General features: G+C 41.5%; 1 protein-coding gene across 2 annotated transcripts in view; it reads right to left on the bottom strand.

Annotated features, from left to right (window-relative positions):
• MFSD2B (major facilitator superfamily domain containing 2B) overlaps positions 1 to 18445 on the bottom strand; it is a 34698-nt gene extending 16253 nt beyond the window's left edge. The window contains exons 1-6 of one of the 2 annotated variants that reach the window (XM_042829293.1): positions 17959 to 18017; positions 13811 to 13927; positions 10198 to 10322; positions 6309 to 6432; positions 4802 to 4880; positions 1873 to 2051 (exon numbers count right to left, since the gene is read on the bottom strand). In XM_042829293.1, the coding sequence (XP_042685227.1) occupies positions 1873 to 2051; positions 4802 to 4880; positions 6309 to 6432; positions 10198 to 10322; positions 13811 to 13918 (615 nt within the window). In that variant the 5' untranslated portion in view covers positions 13919 to 13927; positions 17959 to 18017. Of the gene's footprint in view, positions 1 to 1872; positions 2052 to 4801; positions 4881 to 6308; positions 6433 to 10197; positions 10323 to 13810; positions 13928 to 17958; positions 18018 to 18380 lie in introns of those variants that run through there. The other variant, XM_042829295.1, reaches the window with a different exon arrangement.
• Between the last annotated feature and the right edge of the window lie 1285 nt (positions 18446 to 19730).

Below are 19730 nucleotides of genomic sequence, written 5' to 3' on the forward strand. Positions count from 1 at the left end.
GGCACCATATTCCAGACAAGTCTCAACTGTGGGACACTTCTCATCTACAAAACTTGAGAAGGTGACACGTAGAACAGAGCAAAAATTAAAAAAAAAATATATATATATATATATATATATATATATATATATAACAAAACCAACCAACCAACAACAAAAAAAACTACCAAAAAACTCACAAAAAAATGAACACTTGTCTGCATATAAATAGGGAAGTGAAATGAGTAAAATAAAAGAATTAAGCAAACACTCACATACTTTTTATCCTTTGATTAAGTAAGTTTGCAAAACAGTGTTTTAGGATAGTGTTAAAGCTGTAGAAATGATGTTAAAAGGAGGTAACCAAGAACAGATTTGTTAGAAATGGTGGTATCTTTAATTAAATCGACCTGTACAGTTGGGGGAAAAAAAAAGACAGAGAGACAACCTTACTTTCCTTCCTCTTTGGATCTGAAATAAATGCAGATCTGAAATGTTTGTCTGCCTAAATGCTTCTGCATTGTTTCTCAGTGTTAGGGGCTAGTTGAATTAAAAGTATTACTTCTACCTACAAACTTTTACTAGTTCGGACTGAGATTTTTTCTCTTTCCAAAGAAAGAAAACGACTTGCATTGTGAAGCTTCTTCCTCTGTCTGCCTTTTATGTCCAAAAGCACAGGAAAGAACATGTGGTTAGAAAAAAAAATATATCAAAATCATATATATTTTTTTCCTTAAAAACCACTTAGGAGATTTGAAAGTGGAAGTTGGTGATTATGGCATAGAGCAAATTCAGAGGAATCTGCTGTGCAATGAAATTCAGCTTGCTCTGCAACTCCTCAAGCTACTTGTCTCCACAATTCACAGATCTGTAATAGCACAGCAGTTTTCTACAGCAAGCCATTGTCCACTAGAAACTAAAAAGGAAAAAAGAATGATGTTCTGTGTCTTGTTAAAACATGCACTAGAAGTTACCTAATGAGCAGCTTCAGAAACATTTTAATCATCTAAAAAATGGCACTGCCACTTAGAAAAGCAGCTCATATCTCCCCAGTCAGTTTCTCAAATAATTGATCTGAGAAGACATCCAATGGTCTGTGCCAACAAAAAGAGAAGTAGGAGAGAGCAGTGTCTGAGATGGGGAGGGGATGCATGGGTTGGTCACCTTCCTGTGCTGGTGCCAAGGTATGCAAATTCAAGGTGTTTGTGGAATGTCTTTAGCTTGTGATTTTCCTGTTGCTGAAAAGAGGTAATAGCAGTGATTTAAATACAGTAAGCAGAGCACTGGCTGCAAATACTACATCCTGATTTTACAAATACATACATCCCGATTTGCAGCGTGCAGCTGAGATTAAACTGAGGTCAAAGAAGGCTTCTTCATGGAGAAGTGCTCCCACGTATTCCCTGTTACCAATCATCTACTATCAACTGTCTTTTGTACTTTCACAAGGATATGGATTCCAAGTAGGATTTACAGCTTCTTGCATGTACCAGCCATTAATCTTCACAGCAGATGCCTACTACTGCTTTGAAAAGCAGTTTTGCTGAACTGAAAGATTCTGCTACAGCCTCTTTTTCTTATTAAGTTTCTATTTTAAACTGTAGATCAGCCTCTAGTGAAAACAAAGTGTAGGTACCCACCTTCTAGTTACTTCACAGGTCAGTATCATCAGTAAAGCTCCTCAGTATAATTCTGCTGTCACAATGAGAATGGGCTGCAAATACAACGGATATGAAGCCTTGCTCTTCAACAAGGCAGTTGCCTCAGCTCCAGCACTGCTGGCTTCAAGGAAGTCATGTTCATGCTTATCCAGCTGGGTAATATGATGTGGTCTTACAGGAAAAACACACTTCTCTCCCTAAGAGATTTTAGCATGCTCCCATAGACACTTACTTGATGAGACAAGGGGTCTGAAGGCTCAGGAAAGCCAGAAGTGCTGTTCAAGAAGAGGGTAGGGCTGGTAGTGTTTACTGGGGGGTTCAAAGTGCAGTGATGAGAGAGATGAGCGCTGGCCACAATTTGCCCCTGAAGTGCAGCTCCAACCAAGGTCCCAAGGACTTCCATTGTCATTCCTAAAGAAGGAAGCACAAATGTGTGCAGAGAATGAGAACCTGATTCCTCCACTGTTTACAAGCCTGCTCATGTATGTCACTGAAGAGCAACCTCATTAAAGCAATACCATTTTCTTTCACATGGATCAGACAGAAAAACAGTGCGAAGAACAGCAGAACTGGAAGGTCAGTAATAGAGTCAATCAAGGAAAGAGAGTTTTATAACTGGTTTTCCGATCAGCTTCTAAAAGCTTCTATGGGAAGAGCTTTTTTTAAACACAGGCTGTGTGATGAGTATGGCTGGGATTAAGAGCTGTAAGGGGATAACACAGAAACATTTCATCTCATGGACAAGAGCTGAACTACAAATCAAATACTGAGTGCCACTTTTTCAAAGCACAGCTAGGAGCCATAACATGAGATTTTTCATCTCAAGTTTGACAGTAACTTCATGAAACATTTTGCAAGCCACTTATCTGCTTAGATCTCTGGGCTTCTCTGATGGTAAAATGAAATGATACTTACCTCAGGCTTCTGTAGGAAATAATGCAGCTGTAAAGCTCTTGAAAACAGCAGATGCTGTTCTTAACAGCATCATAGGATCATACACTAAAACTCAGAAAATTCATTATAGGCAACAGAGATACAACTAACATGAAACTTATTTACTGAAAAGTACCAGGAGCTGAGAAGCAGATTTCAAAGTTCTTGTGTGCTCAGAATTTATAACAGAATTTATAACACCTTAGACAGCAAAGCAGATCCTTCAGGAAGTAGGTTATGTGTTGGAGTAGGTTTTAATATGCACAGAAATGTAAGTAGGATTTATGTTAAAGCAACTTTGGAATCCAGTATTTCTGCTATATATTTACAAGAAGGAATAGGGGAAAATTTATGATAAACAATTCCGCTTGTCTCCAGTAGAGGGCAGTGCATCCTCTGATCCCAACCTCTCGTTTTTCTAACGTACACTTCATATTATACAGCTGCTTTTCTTAAAGCAGTTGAAGAATGTCTGAACAAGAGACTGCGTCCAAAAATGTCTATGACCAAGAATTAATTCTTTATGAAATCCAAGTAGAGGTAAGAGAAGAGTGTTTAAGTAAGTCCTTGTAAAAAAAAGTTAAAAGATTCATATGTGGTGATAACCATTCCAAGAAAACTTGTCTACAAATACTACTTCAAAACACACAAAAACACCAACATTTGAGAAGTCAAAATTATGGCTCACTGCACCACTCTGAATTGTCTTAGGGCTGTACATCAGAAAGTTGAAACACTTTTCTGAACAGTAAAATGATGTTATAAATGTCTCTCAGCCATGGAGGTCAACAGCACTTATGAGCACGAATTTCAAATGCCTGTGAGGCATTATATTGGAATAGCATGTAGGAAAACACATTTATTTGGATAACAGCCTCTGAAGACATAAACTCAGACAACAGAAAATACTAAGTATGTGGATTTAGTTAGAATTTCAGCCAGATGACTCAGGATACAGAACCACTGCCAAAGAATAAAACACAACTGGAATCTCCTGCTGTTTAGGTCTATCCTCTGACTACTACCTGTGTGATGATAATGCTGACTACAACTATTCCATGTGGCTGCAGAAGGATGGTATTGCTCAAGGAATACTACGCTTAGAATTTCTGACATGAAATTTTAGGTCTTACGGCTGTATCACTGAGCCTCTGTGCTTTAGTTTTCAATATAATCAAGCAATTACGTTGTTTGTTAACAGGGTTCTCACCACGAAGAAAGAACAGATGTAACAAAAAAGGAAATCAGAAAGTGTTCTAAAGCAGCACTGCAGGACAGGCTGGGACAGAGAAAAAATCTTTCATGTGATGTTTCAGCACTCTCTTCTCTTTACCTTGCTTAATGCAGGGAGACGTGAGAGACAGCAGTTACATAATAAAGAAGGCATGAGAACAGCGCTGAAGAGAACAGTAAGGGAAGAAACTGTTCTTACACACAATTTATGGTCTACACAGGAAATCTTGAAAAGATTTTCCTCGCACTTTCTTGATTTGATCAATTTGCTTCAAAGTAAAATCTTTGTCTGGTTTTGATTTTTTAAGAGCTGGAGATGTGGTCTGGAAACTGTCACTCTTTTAATGGACACAGTCTGAGTGCTGGTAATATTTCAATAAGACCTTTCTTCAAACTACCTGGAATGTGTTGAATGGATATAGATAAAATTTAAAAGAGAAATTTTAATTGGTGTGAACGTACACACACATGTATTCCTTTTTTTTTCTTGGTGAGGTTGACTGCCTTGGTTCTATTTTGCAGAGAAATTTTTCAGAGATTGGGAGGTTTCAGAGGAAGGGATTTTGAATTTACAATGTGAAACACATAAACCCACAGAAATGTAAACTAAAAACAAATAAACAAGAAAATACTTTGAGGCTTTCTTTAATTAAACATGGAAGGAGATCAGCCCTTTGTTTTTTACCTCCACAAACCATCCTTCAACAAAATAATTATTCCCTACCATGGCTTTGGGTAAGTTTAATTTGTCTTCTGGCTTTGCAATAAATTGAAAAGAGTTCATACCTGATCAGACAGTTTGAGACAGTAAAACATTGATGTCTCCTATTTAAATAGAAAAATTGTCATCTTTACAGGACAAAATATTTTTCATTGAAGTCTCAAGGAAAAGTCCAGTTCAGGGACACTGAATATCAGGAATTCCCTATAGCTAGCAAATGATTTTAAATAAAACACAGCCCCACTTCTCATGAAGTAACTCATATCACACTCACGGTACGCTGTTGCAGAATCTCTCTCTTTCTGGTCTGTGCTGAGAAACATGGTGAGAGCAGAATATGGTACTTGGAATAACTAGGCAAGAAAAGAACATCACATAAAGCATTTCAGAGTTGATGCTTTGTTTCATTGATATCCAGGAAAACGGTTTAATGCAACACTGGGATTCCCCTATTTAGAATGCTGCATCTTTTAGCACAAAGACCTGTCTTTTCTTCCTGGTTTGTAAAGTGTATATGAGGAAAAATAGTCTCTGTCATTATACAAATAATAAATAACAAGCAGACAAGAGGCTTTACCTTTATGCTGTATTCCTCCAGTTTCCATGGGAAAAAGTCCTTTATAATCAGGCTATAAAGCATCTAGTTTTATTTGCAATAGGAGAATCACTTTTCTAGCTTGAGCTAACTAGCAGGAAACAGAGCCGCGATGAAGACAATACAGCATTCCACCTTATTAAAGCCAAAAGACTGCATAATTTCCCAAATATTTCAATATCTCTTTCACTGTGTGATTCTTCAAATGTTTAGGAACTCCTTTTTCAAGCTATTGTCCTGTGAAATTCAACCAAGTTTCATCCTGCTACATTGCAATGCAGGTGCCTTAGCCTGCTGTGAGACACTGCATGGCACTGAAGATACCTTGTTTCACCTTGATATTTGCTACAAGCCAGAACCAGCTGATAAACTCCTGCATGTAGCGCATGGAATCATGGAAGGAGTTCTCTGGGACCTTCTAAAATAATGGCTTCTGTGTACATACTGCAACATAGTGCAAAAATTCATATGCTCAAGCACTTCTACCCAGGCATAAATATCATGATGATTTCAGCTTTGGGACTCTTTGCCTTTCACCTTGAGACAAAGCATCCAGAATTAGAGCCACAAAGCTGTTTGCCTCCTATTCTGCCCCTGACAACAGAAGTTACCAGAAGCTGGATGTCTAACTGCAATTTAGGAATCTAAATGTTTCTGTGGATTTATGCAAGACTGAACTGAGTTCTAAGGCCATCAGACCAATTTTCCAAAAAGCTGAGATGGTTTCTGACAACATATTTCCCCAAGTGAGCTTCAGGGGAAGTATGCTCTCCTTTCTCCTTTCCTCTTTCTGGTCAGCCAGGTCTGGTGGTTGGTAACCCTGCACATATCAGGAGGGTTGAAATTAGATGAGCACTGTGGTCCTTTTCAACCCAGGCCATTCTATGATTCTATGATCTTCTCAAACGCCTTGGCACTAAATCCCTGCCTTAGCCTCAACTGCCAGAGAAAGTGACTAGAGGCAGTCTGGCTGAATTGCCAAGCCATTTGACAGAGAAAGGCTGGGCAGGAACTACTGACCAGCAGAGAGCTTGATGAAGAGACATCTGTCTGGGCCTTAAAAGATACTAGAAGTTGAAATATAATGAAAAGGTTTGGTAACATCAGTTTACTAAACTGGAATGCAATGAAACAGACAGGGAAAAAAAAAAGTTACTGCTGAGACCATGACTTGTAACCTACTTACTGTGGTCAGTGCTTGAAAAATGCAGTAGAAAGTCAAGTACCACACAACCCTTCCTGATACAAAAGGAGGCAGGTACCACATGAAAAAGTAGGAGACAATTGTGAAGGGTGTACATGCCAGCATCCTGCAAAGAAAAGGAACACATGCCAACAATCTCCACATCACGATGGCAAAGCATAGTATGTTTTCCTGCTAAGAGTTGATATCGTGCAGTTTGTATTATGTGTTTTTCCAAAACACAATAAAGATGTGATTCTAAGCATTAAATGCACAAATTAACGTAAAATGCATGCAAGTACTTCCACGAAATGGAATAAAATGTCAAATCTGAAGGAGAAATGCTATACTTCAATTGATATCCTATTCAGAATGGACACAATTGCCTTGCACATGCACTGCAAAAGCATAACTGCACTGCCATGCCTTAGCACATGCCTCAGACTACATCTTTGTTAAAAGACTCACTGAGAGCTAAGCCCTCTTGTCACATGTCATAACAAACTTCAGCAATGTTTACGTGAGCTTACTTATTATGAAGGATTCCTTGCTCGAATTTTAACTCCTTCCTCTGAACTTGGCCTCTTCACTGCTACTTCAAACAAATGCAAATATGTTGATGTACTTAAAAAAGCTGGAAACAGCATAAAAGACAACGGACAGCTCACGGTTATGGTCTGTATCTACCCTGGTATACAACAATTTGCTCCATTTTACTCAACAGTAAAATTTCTAGTCACTCAAAACACGAAAGGAGCATCATCTGGTGAGGAAAGGGGCCTGTTTTAAAAAACAGAACTGCAGAAACTTCAATTCCAGACACCTAACAGTAATTAAATACACTCGGTCTAAGGATTGTTTCAGGCAAACAACACTTCAAACTCAATAATATGGAAGAAGTTATCAAATGCTATTACTTCCTAAAAGTCCGAGCTGCAGCAGCATCAGAGCTCTCCCACAGCCTTATAAACCACATATTAAACAACGTAATTAGATGACCAAAGTTCCAGTAAAAAATACCCAAACACACAAAAGAGAAAGCAGATTAATCCCTTCACAGCAGCGCTGCCGACATTTGGGGTCAGCTGATTATTTTGCAGTCGTGAACTGAAACCATGGCACACAAAAGAGCAACGTGTCAACAGTTCAGTAGAACAATGACTTTCCCACATTGCTCTGTGGGGATGGATGGCATCACTGGGTGCTGAACCTCTGCAAGGAAAGTGCCAGGTTCTGCTATTCTCTGCCTCTCCAGTGCTCAGGCCACAGCTCGTTTCCAGCTGGTCAGCAATGGAAAACACAATGTAAAATCCTCACACACGTCAGGGAATCCACCTTCTTCTATAATGGTGTGAGCTGTTAAGGCTGCTGTCCAGAGTCACCACAAGGACATTTTTTTATGGTCCTTTTTTGTGCAGTTTCTCAGCAATACCCCTCATAGCAGTATTCTTCCCACGTTTTCCTTCCCTCGTTAATTTCAGTTGGTTTCAGAGTCTCACTGAACTTGCTGATTTACTGCTGTTAACTCCTTTGACAAAATATTTGACCGGGTTTGTGTATTTTAAGTCAGTGTCTGCTCATGTGTTTTAAACACATTATATACAAGAGATCAGTGATGGCTGATGATTTCCTACCAGGTTAAGTACAGCATTAAACTATACTTCAACTTTTGCCCTCTTTACTAATGTCTGTGCTTTGTAGGCAAACTTTTCTGACTGAACCAACTCCATCACTTCACTCTGAACATTTAATAATATTTTTTAACTAGCAGGAGACACATTCTTTTCCTTCCATAAAAACAATCTGAATGCCAAAGCAGAAGAACCAAATTCTCATGAAAAGATTGCCATTACAAAGAAGACAAATAGAAAAAACCCTTCTGGAAATAATCATAGAATCACAGAACCGTAAAATGGTGTGGGTTGCAAAGGCCCACAGTGCTCATCCACTTCCAACCCCCTGCTGTGTGCAGGTCACCAACCAGCAGCCCAGGCTGCCCAGAGCCACATCCAGCCTGGCCTTGAATGCCTGCAGGGATGGGGCATCCACAGCCTCCTTGGGCAACCTGTTCCAGTGCCTCACCACCCTCTGGGGGAAAAACTTCCTCCTAAAATCCACCCTAAACCACCCATCTCAGTTTAAAACCATCTCCCTTGTCCTATCACTATCCATCCTCATAAACAGCCATTCCCCTTCCTGTTTATACGCTCCTTTCAAATATTGGAAGGCCAATGATGTCTCCCCGGAGCCTTCTCTTCTCCAAGCTAAACAAGCCCAGTTTCCTTTCCCTCACAGGAGAGGTGCTCCAGCCCTCTGATCATCTTAGTGGCTCTCCTCTGGACCCAAGAGCTCCACGTCCTTCCTGTGCTCAGAGCCCCAGGTCTGGTCGCAGTACTGCAGATGGGGCCTCACAAGAGTTGAGTAGAGGGGAATGCAGCTCCTTGATGAGTGCTTGTTGCAGGTGGGCCAAGCACTCTTCCTCTAAGTGCAAACTGTACAGCAGTCTGTTTATTGCATCAAGAGCTGTAAGTTCATGCTTGATGGGAGTTATCCCGACACTGATATCCTAACACCAAACATACTTATTTACATTATTCTCAGAGAAGTGGGAAAATAACGCATCAGAATACATCTAGTGGTAATTATTATAAAGGTGCCATTTGTCAGATGTAAGCTGCTGCAATTTTCTGTAGCTCTAAAGTAGTGTGACACAAGAGGACCACCAGTTAAAAAAAAGAAAAAAGAGCTCATTTTCCTTGACATTTCAGTGTTTGTTTGTTTTTTGCCTAGAATACCACATTTTTACTCTTAGATTTTAGTTGCAAATCAAGTTTGGGGATTATATTAATTCAAAATTCATAGTTAATTCAAAATATGTGCCAATATTCACAATGAATGAGACAGAGCAGTGATTAAAGACTAAGCAGTTTCGCAAACTACTTAGTCTCTCCTTGACTTCTAAAGTAAAATTTGAAATTAACAAATGACTCCATGATTTCTAAATGTCCACTGTAGTGGATGAGCTTAGGTTCCTCTACCACAAACCACTCATTTCCAATTTTTTGCTTCACACCTGTCAAGTTCCTTCCCAGATGAGTACTGATTCTGCTAGTGCATGGGCAGCACGTGGACCAGTGCAACTTGTTGTGCAGATTCTGCTGGACAATAGTAGCCAGAATGCATACAAGGGATAAGCATGTCACAGTGAAACATCCCTTTGCCCCCTCACAAGTGCTGATCAAATCCTAGAGCACCTAATTCCTCTTTAAAAGTCATTGTGATTTTTTAGTTAGCTATTTTGATCATGGGACGTAAAAGGAGCAGAACCAGAATGACTGCTGTTAGGAAGAATGAGACAGTGTCAGACACTGCTAGCTGCTGGGCCCTTCAGTGCCATGGTGTCACATCTGCGCCACACGTATGCACATATCCTTTACTGATTTGGAAGGCCTAGCCAATTAAAGCTAAGGGAACTCCTGGAAAGCTGATGTGAGAAGTGATGGCAGGCTAGGACACAACTAGAAACTTGCTCCAGCTTTTTGAAGGAGTGAAGCCAAACTAAATGGAATTTAGCCAGGGATGAAAATTCAGTCGCCAAGAAGGTTTTACACATGAGGTTCCACTTTTGTTAACAGTGCAGTGCCTTGGCTTTATCTGTTTGTTTCTCCAGTTGCAGAAAATCTTTTCGTTGTTTTCCATGGATGAACAAGTTGAAGGGAAATAGATGACATGAGAATTTCTCTTTTTGCTTTTATACATGTAGAAATAATACAGTTGTCTGGGAAACAGGCGAGGAAAAAAATAACTCAATGAGATGACTGTATAGCCTTAAAACACACATACACAAAATATTTATATATGTGTATAAATACACGTACAGATTTCTGCTTACCAAGGCATGAGCCGACCAATTTTTGTCCATCTACTTTTGCTGATAAAAAAGCCAGCAACGGGATCAGTAACAGCTCCTGAGGCTTTGCCAATAAACAGCACCAAAGAGGCATGAAATGGAGTAATCTGAAAATACAAACACAGGACTCTAAACACGAGCTATTGTTCCACAGTACAATGAAACAGCATAAAGCAACTTTCCAGAAAGAACCTTGGTGTTTTAAAGAGTAATGTTAGTTCATTTACAAAACGTGCCCGTTGCTGTCACAGAAATTCCTACTGGTTACCCTACTGGTTTCCAATAGCAAAAAACCCAAAACACTGAGACAAGGCACCATGTAAAATGGGATTACAGAGGAAAAACACAAGGAAGGTGAGATTATAGATGTGTTCAGAATGAGGAAAATGAGTCCAACAGGAAACCAAATTCCTTGGTTTAGATATTAAATCTGACAGAGCATCTCTGTAACTTACCCCTCATACATTTCTAAATCACTACCTTGATCTGAAGCAGATATAAGCAGAGATAAATGTCTGCATGCATCTGGGCTTTTTCAACTCCTGAGACTACCAACAAGGTTGCCAACTGGTGGAGTGTGGCTTGGAAGAGGCTGCAGCACAGCAGATTCTATGCACTCAGCACTGAACTGCATAATGCACATCTGCTCAAAGTTACCAGCGCACATCCAACAAACCTCACTTGAAAACTGTTTATGCATTTTATGTGAATAAAATAGCCAAGTTTGAAGTTTGACCATAATTAAGTGCATGTATAGAATTACAGTTTAGCCTGGGCAATTAATTGATTTTTCTATTGCATCTGTAGAGACCTTAGGAATTCATATCACAGAGTGGATAAAAAAACGTAATTTCTCCTTGAAATGTCTAGTTCATGCCACTAAAACCTATATGCTCCTTCATGTCAGAAGTTCTTTAACTCAGAAGAAAGCCTGGTGAATGCAGCTAATGCAACACCAAGCTTGAGTTAGCATTCCCTGCTTATCTGCTGAGCTTGCTGTTCTTTCCCAGGCACTGTCACACAACTTCCAGCTGGTTCCCTGCTCTAAGAACTTGCTGCAGGTATTTCCTCAGAAGTGACAAAAAGAAACAATTCTGAGTGACTTTGGTAAAGACAGATGTTATGCATTTCCATAACCACACTTGTTAGATTTTAGTCCAGATTAGCTGGAATTGCAGGAATAGCCAATCTTCCTCACACCGCCAGCTCCAAGACACATAGCTCACCCTAGAAAGCTTAAGAACTAGGGAGGATTGAGACTGGTGTTCTAGCAAGTTATGGCAGTGGCACTCCAAGTATCCCATTGCTGCACTGTCTGATGCTGGGCTGGGTGCCACAGCAGCTTGCTGATGGCCAGCTCAGCTACTTGTGCCCTCTTACACCCAGGGTGTCCAAAAGAACAAAAGAGCAATGAGTCAGAAAGATACAGTGGTTGAAATACTGCACTGATGATGTACAGCCAGAAAGTATCAAAGTAGGTGAATTTTTCATTGGTGCTTTGTTTAGATAAAGGGAATAGACAGAAAGGAAGTAGGTACTAAATAAAAAGAGGTGGAAGAAAGCCTTGATGAAAATTGAAATCTCTCATAGGGAGAGTTGAGTCTTACCACGGTGTCCCTGTTTTCATCCTCTCAAGGGTCTTATGCATCCCTTACCTGCATTTTCTTAGTCCCTAAACTTAAACACTCTCTGTCAGCACTAACATCAGCAGCTTCTCAGTGGTAACACAGAACAAGAAAAAACATGCTAAATTCATAGAATCATAGAATCCTTAGAGTTGGAAGGGACCTCTGAAGTCCACCTAGTCAAACTCCCCTGCAACACCACAGCTAGGACAGGTTGCCCAGGCCCTGCTCCAGCCTGGCCTTGAAAGTCTGAATGAAAGGGTCATCCATCACATCTCTGGGCAATCTGGTGCCTCACCACCCTAACTATAAAAGAGCTTTTCCTTAAGTCCAACCTAGTTCTACCCTCTTTAAGCCTGAAGCCATTTCCCCTTGTTCTATTCATCCATCTCAAAAGAAATAAAGTCCAATATCCTAATATGGGAGGTTTTAGTGTTTTCTAGTAATTTAGCTCAAGGATTTCATGTGGTTTGCAGTTACAAACCTGTAGTTTATACAGGTAATTTAGGAGGAACATGGAATGGAATTGGAAAAAAATGTAAGCTACAGAAAGTAACTACAAATGTAATTTTCTCAGAAGGGGGCCCAGATTACATATGAAGTTTTATGCACAGTCTCCCAGGAAGTAGGTAAGATTTAAATTCAGTTATTGCCTATAAAGTGACATATTTTCCCCTGGAAATACATGGAAAAAAAGACTTAGGAAGGTCTTGATCTAGTCTTGAAAAAGTTCTATGAAGAATTACTTCATAGAACAAACTAAACCATCAGATTTTAATAATTCAGGCTCTTAATGAGGTAATAAAAGAATAATTACAAATGTTAAGCAAAATTATTGGTTTTCAGTAGAAGCTTGTTAACAGAAATAATTATGTTGTTTTTAGGTGGTATTCAGAGATTGGAGAATGGGACCCCAGCTTCCTGAACACTGTACACAAATACAAATAAACAAAAGTTTTCCCCAGCTTCTAGAATTTCCAGTTTCTGCAGAGGATGGGTAAATTCCAGTATTTATAAGCATGCTGGGAAAATCATATTCGTGTTTTTCTCACCCAGTTCCTGCTTCATCATCTCCAATGACTTATACTGCCATCCTTGATGTAAGTAAAAATCAAGAGAGGTCAGAGCTGCTCCCACCTGCTGCTGCATCTCCCACATTCAGCTGTCCTCAGACTCCACAGCATACACTTGACATCTTTGACACTGCTGTCCAAATCTGCCCCACTTTCCAAATCCTGTGAATTCAGCCTTAACCAGACATTTGGGATCTCAGTTTTTCATGCCTATCTCATTCTGTGGCCAATTGTACTGAGTAACTTACAGAATTTAGTTTTTCCTTTATAACCTCAGCTTCTGATATTAGACCTGTATAGGAAAACCATTAAGCATAAGCTTTGGCATTTATGCTGAAATCTATGACAGTTTAAGCCACAGCTTTCTCACAGCCCTTGCAATTTGGCCTCATCTCCTTAAAAGTCTTTTCTTTTACACTATGAAACATCATCTATCTCACCTCGTTACCACGGAGCCATACAAGACCATTCAAAACAATTAAAAAAATGCTTATAGAATCATTTTCTTTGCTTCCCTGCTGTCCCAGAATCTAGCTGGAGCAGCTGAAAGTCATATGAATGGGATGACTCCTACTGCTTTGTTTCACCAGGTCTGCTTCTGCACAAACTGGCAGCAGGGAACCTTCAGGAAGGATCACTCAGTTTTATTTACAAAGAATAATTAATAATCATAAAAATGTTGGCCACTTCAAGGCAGAAAGGAAACTAGTGAAAATAAAGAAATGTTTCCAAAGAAGTTTATTCAGCTTCCAGTATGCTGAACAGCTAAAGGCAAGGCTAAGAAGAAAATTCAAAAGCATTATTGGCTGATTTACCCTCCATAGTTCTAGGCACACTGTAAATGACATCAGAGCTGAGGTAAACCTACAGTTTGTAAGGGTCTCCTATGCTACTTACATGAGCTATATCCAGCAGGTAGATCTGCAGGAAGAAGGAAGCTGCGCTCCCTGCCACTTGATTCGGGGCACCTCCTATGGCATAGCATAACTTGCTGCAAACTGACATGCCGTGTTCCTGTGCAAGAACAAACAGAAACTGATGAGAAAACCAAGGTACACACAGAAAAACTACAGAAATCGAATGTTGAAGTCTGAGGCTAGCACCAAAATCATGTATTTGCTTCACAGGTATTCCATTAACAAAGCCGCGTGCCCTAAACCCCTACAATCATTGGAATGCTCATTCTTTTTTTTGTTTTGTTTTTTTTTTTTAAATAGTTTTGCTTCTTAATTCAGCATCTAAAAACAAACCATGGTTTTCCTACAATGCCATAGGTTTGCCTACCTGCTTCTCATAAGCTATTAAAAAGGAACCCGTTAACAAGCAAGAAGAACCAAAACGGATGTGGACCAGAGTGCTCAATTCAAATGTTAAAAACACCACGATCTTTCCTTTTTTTTTTTTCCTTTTAAAATAATTTCCTGTACGAACCTTTCAGACCACGATAACTGATATGTGTTTTCTTACTGTAATCATTAGATGACATTCAAAGAGGTGGAAAATTTCTACAGTTAAAGGTAGACTGAATACATTCCAAAGATTTGTGTCCCAATCCTTCCTCAATTTGCCACAGGTTCCTGGTGAGGCTATTGCAGAAAAAAACTTGACTCTGTATCATCTTTTTTTTTTTAAACAATGAAAATTGACATAACAGAGAAACTGTGCTCCTTCAGCTGCATTTTGATGTGTTTGAAAAGTACCACATGCATCCAAGAATATTCTTTAATCAAACTGACCAATAAAGGTATGATAAAAGTTGAAAAGAAGCTTTAAAATTCTTAATTAAAAGACAAAATATGTACAGTCTAATAGAAATTCTAATGAAGAATGCCGTGCTTTCCACTAGTAAAAAAAATACCAGAAAGCTTTTAAAAATATCTCAGAATTAATTTAATTATGTAAAACTCAAAGTATCAGAAGCCAGTGGCTCTATTAATCCTGTATTCCCTTCGTAGGGACAGCACATCCAACTCAAGTGTTGAGAAGTTTCACACATATTAAAGACTTCTGTCTTAAAGACTTCTGTCAAGAGAAACCAGGAGAGCAGCCGTGTTAATCTTGCCTCTGCTATGTCTGTGAACTGAATACACAAGCCCTAAATTCTTTCATTAGATCAAGATAATAATAGAGATATGGTAATGAGATCCCAAATGATGATAATATTTGGATGCATTGCCTTGATTCTGAATGCTATAAAATGTACTTAGTGCCATCACCTTCACTATATCATAGAGTTTTGATCAGTTTTAGACTTCCAGATGGAGCCTCTCATCATCTGATTGTTCTCCTTTGAACTGTTCTATCTGTGTGGGTGTGAGCAAGTGAGCACAGTGTCAGGACATTTCCCTTCTTCTGCATCTATAGAGAAAGAGCAAAAAGTCTCAGGCTAATCACAGCTCTCATTACTGGCTTAGTCACACGTACACCACTTCTGTTAGAGGTGGCATCCCATTATTGTGCCTAAGTCAAGCAAACAGTATCAGGACACTACTGCAAATTGGTGACACCACAGCAGACCTCACTTCTACTCCACATTGGTGATGGCAGCAGTGGAGCAGACTGACAGAATAGGGCCTGATGTGGAAGTGTGCATGAAGCAAAGGTGTGGACTTCAGTTCCACACGTGTGGAAAAAATGACACCCACTGACATTAATCAATGCTTCCTGGATGTCTGGAGACCAAAGAGTGGATATCAGCTCAGCAAGATGGTGGGTGAAGCATTTCCACTGGTGCAGATTGTTCATGGCTGGTGAAAATGCAAATGGTGGTGACTATATTGAAAAATAGTGTTTTGTAGCTGAGAATTTGATCTATCAAAATACTGTGCTCCTTGTATCTGTTGTCGTTTCCATGGAAATAAATAGGAGGTATTATTTTCGGAGCAACCTACACACACTACAGAAGATCTACACACGAATCACACGTAGTGTGGAGGGAACTTGGTTCATTTTAAACTTGCTGCCTGGTCCCCCCTACTGTAAATAATCAACCAGTTACTCAAACTCCTGTTTAAGTTTTACTGTAATCATTATGTTTTCTGCCTCAATATTTTTGAGGCACTGGTAGGAATGAAAGCAAGTCTCTGCACCTGTGGAGTGAAACTGTTCCTTCTAACTTCTGGGGCCAACAGTTAAAACTAGAAAAGCTGACAGGATCTGGGTGAGTGAGCCTCCCCAGCCTTCGTTGGGATTGCATGATGCCAGAAATTGTCTTGATAATCACAGAATCATTCAGGTTGGAAAAGACCTCAAACAGTCCAACCCCAACCCAGCCCACTGTGCCCACTGCCCACTGTGTCCCTCATTGCCACATCCCCACGGTTCTGGAACACCTCCAGGTTTGGGGACCCCACCACCTCCCTGGGCAGCTGTGCAGCACTGCAGCTCTGCTCTTCTGGAGAAGAAATGTTTCCTAACACCCAACCTAACATTCCCCTGGTGCAGCTTAAGTTCCTTACCTCTCATCCCAAAGGATGAGAACATTGAAATGGCACCTGTGCAGTGATAGCAACCAGCAGCCTGGCTGTGAACAGCTGAGGGAGGTTTTCTCTGTTACTCTGATGACCGAAGTCCCTGCTGCATTGCTACCTCGAGCAGCAGAGGCTGTCTGATTTCTGGGAAAGCTGGTGAAAGCTTTTCCACCTGTGTAAGTTTGTTTGTAAGCTTAAAGTACTCCAGAAAACAGAGAGCTGAATGTGTGAGCAGTAATCAAGGGGAAAAATACAAAGAGATTGTACTCGACATTCTGCTGTGAGAATGCAGCTGAATACAAATTACATAAACACCCAATTGTTTCTATGAGTTTTGGAAGGAAGGTGAGAGGATGGGGTAGGAGGTAAGAGAAAGGAAAGTGATATTAAGATATGTTATTTTCTATTTTCAGATTAACTTGAAAATGTTGTACTTGTAGATGCTCCAGTCATATCCAAGTTCACTCTGTTTCAAGGTAAACCAAGACAGTGTAATAGGTGAGAAATTTGATATTGCTCTTTAAATAGAGTTAAATATATTGTTGCAGAATAAATAATGCACTGTATCTCCTTTATTTTCAAGTCTTCTGTGAGTAAAACCAAATTCAGTGCTTTACATTTTCTGTTCCCCAACAGAATGGGAATTGAATAGCATAACAGTTCATCTTATTTACTTTAGGAAAAAAAGAAAGTCTTAACCACACTGAAAACACTTTGCAATGGCGTGAAGATATTTCAGAAACATTAAAGGCACAAAGGTCTGCTGCAGGCATTTGGTCCTAAGCTATTCTTTATCTGTTCTGTCCAGAACCAAGGCAACATGTAATTTAAGAGTAACGAGAAGAGAAGGCAAAACCTGGAAGCCCCAGATAAATGCAGCTTTATCTGAGAAACAGTGACAATGCAGCTAACGAGGAGAAGCTTTTGAGTCAGCTTTTCTCTCAATGTAGTTGTAATAGTCAAAGCTGCTGTTCTGTAAGTGACCATACAACGTCCTCTTAAAAGCAGGAGTGCCACTGTGACAGGTGGGATCCCTAATCTCTCATGTTAGCTGTCTTGAATGCTCTCTTTGGTTTGTTAGAGACATCATAACCTGATCCAGTGCCTGATTTAGTGGCAACCCTACCTGTGAAAGGGGTTGGAAATGGATGATCTTCAAGGTCCCTTCCAGCCCAAAGCAGTCTGTGATCAGCCCATTCTTGAGCAGAGGAAATAGCAGGAATGGGGCTCAACTGCAGATGACTGGGAAGGGCACACCAAGGCTGGATGCAGCAGAGGTTTCTGGGGTACTCTTCAAGCTGCCAGCAGCATAGAGCCAAGAGGCTGTGCGAGCCAAAGGTGCTTTATCTTTGTTCAAAATGTTCTAATTTCTTCTGTGAACCCCCCACCCCAACACACACACACACACACACACACACACACCCTTGCTTTGTAAACCCCTAAATTCACACCAGAACTGCACACGCCCCAAAGCATCCAACGCTGACGAACCCCATGGTTTGGCTGTACCTCAGACTGTTACAAAGCATCCAGGTTTACCCGATGCCCCAAAGGCACGCAGGCGGCTGCACGCACCCTTCCACCGCTCCTCACTGCTGGCCCCACGAGCACCGGGGATGGATGGCAGCGCTGGAACCGCCTCACACCTGCAGCACCGATGGGGAGCGGCTGCCTGAGGAGCTCAGCGCCCTCGCAGCTCTCTCCTGCTACAGACACATGTGCCTAGACGGAAGGACAGCCGCAGGGCGTGAATGTGCTTTCTCCAGCCGCCAAACGGGACAGCAAGGGTTGTCTTCTATTCGAGGGAAAGCATCAGAGGTACATCGATCTCGATGACAGAGAAGGAGAGATCGAAGAGCTGAAGAATTCCTTCTTTCAGCTCTCTCACAGCCCCTCCGACGCGCACACTCCCTTCTCGCCGAGGACGGAAAGCTGCAGACCACCTCTCGGCGCCTGGGGACCCGGCAGTCACCTACCCCCACTCGGGAGCCGCTTACCTTCTCCTCCTCCCGCTCCGGGCTGTCCCTCGCAGCCCCCGCCATGGTACTGCGGACAGCACAGCCCTGTCCGACACCTGCGTGCCCGGGGCGGAAGGAAGGAGAGGGACAGCGCGGGCGATGCCCTCCCCCTTCCCGCCCGCAGCGCTCGTGAGGAGCCGAAGGTGCTATCTCTGCTCTCCGTGCTCGGGGGGAGGCATTTCCCGCGAGGGCTGCGGGTACCTTTCCGGCCTGCCGTGCCCTCACACGCGCCCTCGCTCTGCCCCGAGAGGTGACACTGAGGCTTTATTCTACCCGAAGCCGCTGGACAGCGGGAGCGCCCGCGGCAAAGGGAGCCTGAACCCGAGCCCGCCCCGCCGCTCCCCTCAGAGCCCCGCGCCTGAGGAGCGGGCAGCAACTCCTCGGCCACGGAGCGCTCGGACCTGTTGCAAGACTGCGAAGCACGACGGCTGCTGCCTTAATTTAGGCAGTACAAGTTCACCACCGACAGCACTTCCCTCAGCGAGTGAGTCCGTAGCAAGAAGTGCATTTTCAACGATGAGTTCTTTTCCTGTTTGTCAAAGAGGGTTTAAACACACCAACAAGCATCTCGTAAAGGCGGTGGCTAAGCTACGCATGCAGCATTTCCCCTTCAGATAGAGCTGCTGCTGCGGTTCATTATCTGCTATGCTCACTCGGTAATAAGGACCATCACAACCACGTAGGAAAATTCTGAAAGAAGGAAGAATTTTAAAAAGTCATTCTATCACAACACTACAGTTGGTTTTAGCAGAAAGTCGAAACCCTGGCTTTACCACAAGTTCATTGAATCATTAAGGTTGGAAAGACCAATGAGATCCAACCATCGGTCCGTTCCTGTGACCAGTGCAGTACAGTGGGATCACCAGCTCCCTGATCCTGCTAACTACACTATTTCTGCTACCGTTGATGCCGTTGGCCTTCTTCACCACCTGGGCACGCTGCTGGCTTACAGTCAGTTGTCTGTCAGTTAATACCTCCACAACCTTCTCCTTACAGCTTGCCAGCCACTCTGCTCCAAGCCTGTAGCAATGCATGGAGTTTTTGCAACCAAAATGCAGTATCCAGCACTTGGTCTTGCTGAACTCCATCCCATTGCACTCAGCTCATCAATCCAGCTAATAAATTACTAGGTTTCACTTAAAAGCATTTAGACCCCAAAGTGTCCTTAAGGGCTAAGGGTGGATGCTGAACTGCTCAGTGCCTTATCCCAACATGGTATTTTTGGAACAAATTCTAAGCTAGATGCAAGTTGGAATATTTTTAACATCAGAATGCTTAGCTCAAACTCAACACATAGGTTCTTCTCTTTCACTTCAGACATTATATCCA

The sequence above is a fragment of the Centrocercus urophasianus genome, unplaced genomic scaffold (genome assembly GCF_019232065.1).
Source record: "Centrocercus urophasianus isolate 14NV4802_14NV808 unplaced genomic scaffold, USGS_Curo_1.0 seq_10, whole genome shotgun sequence".
NCBI classification, from domain to species: domain Eukaryota; kingdom Metazoa; phylum Chordata; class Aves; order Galliformes; family Phasianidae; genus Centrocercus; species Centrocercus urophasianus.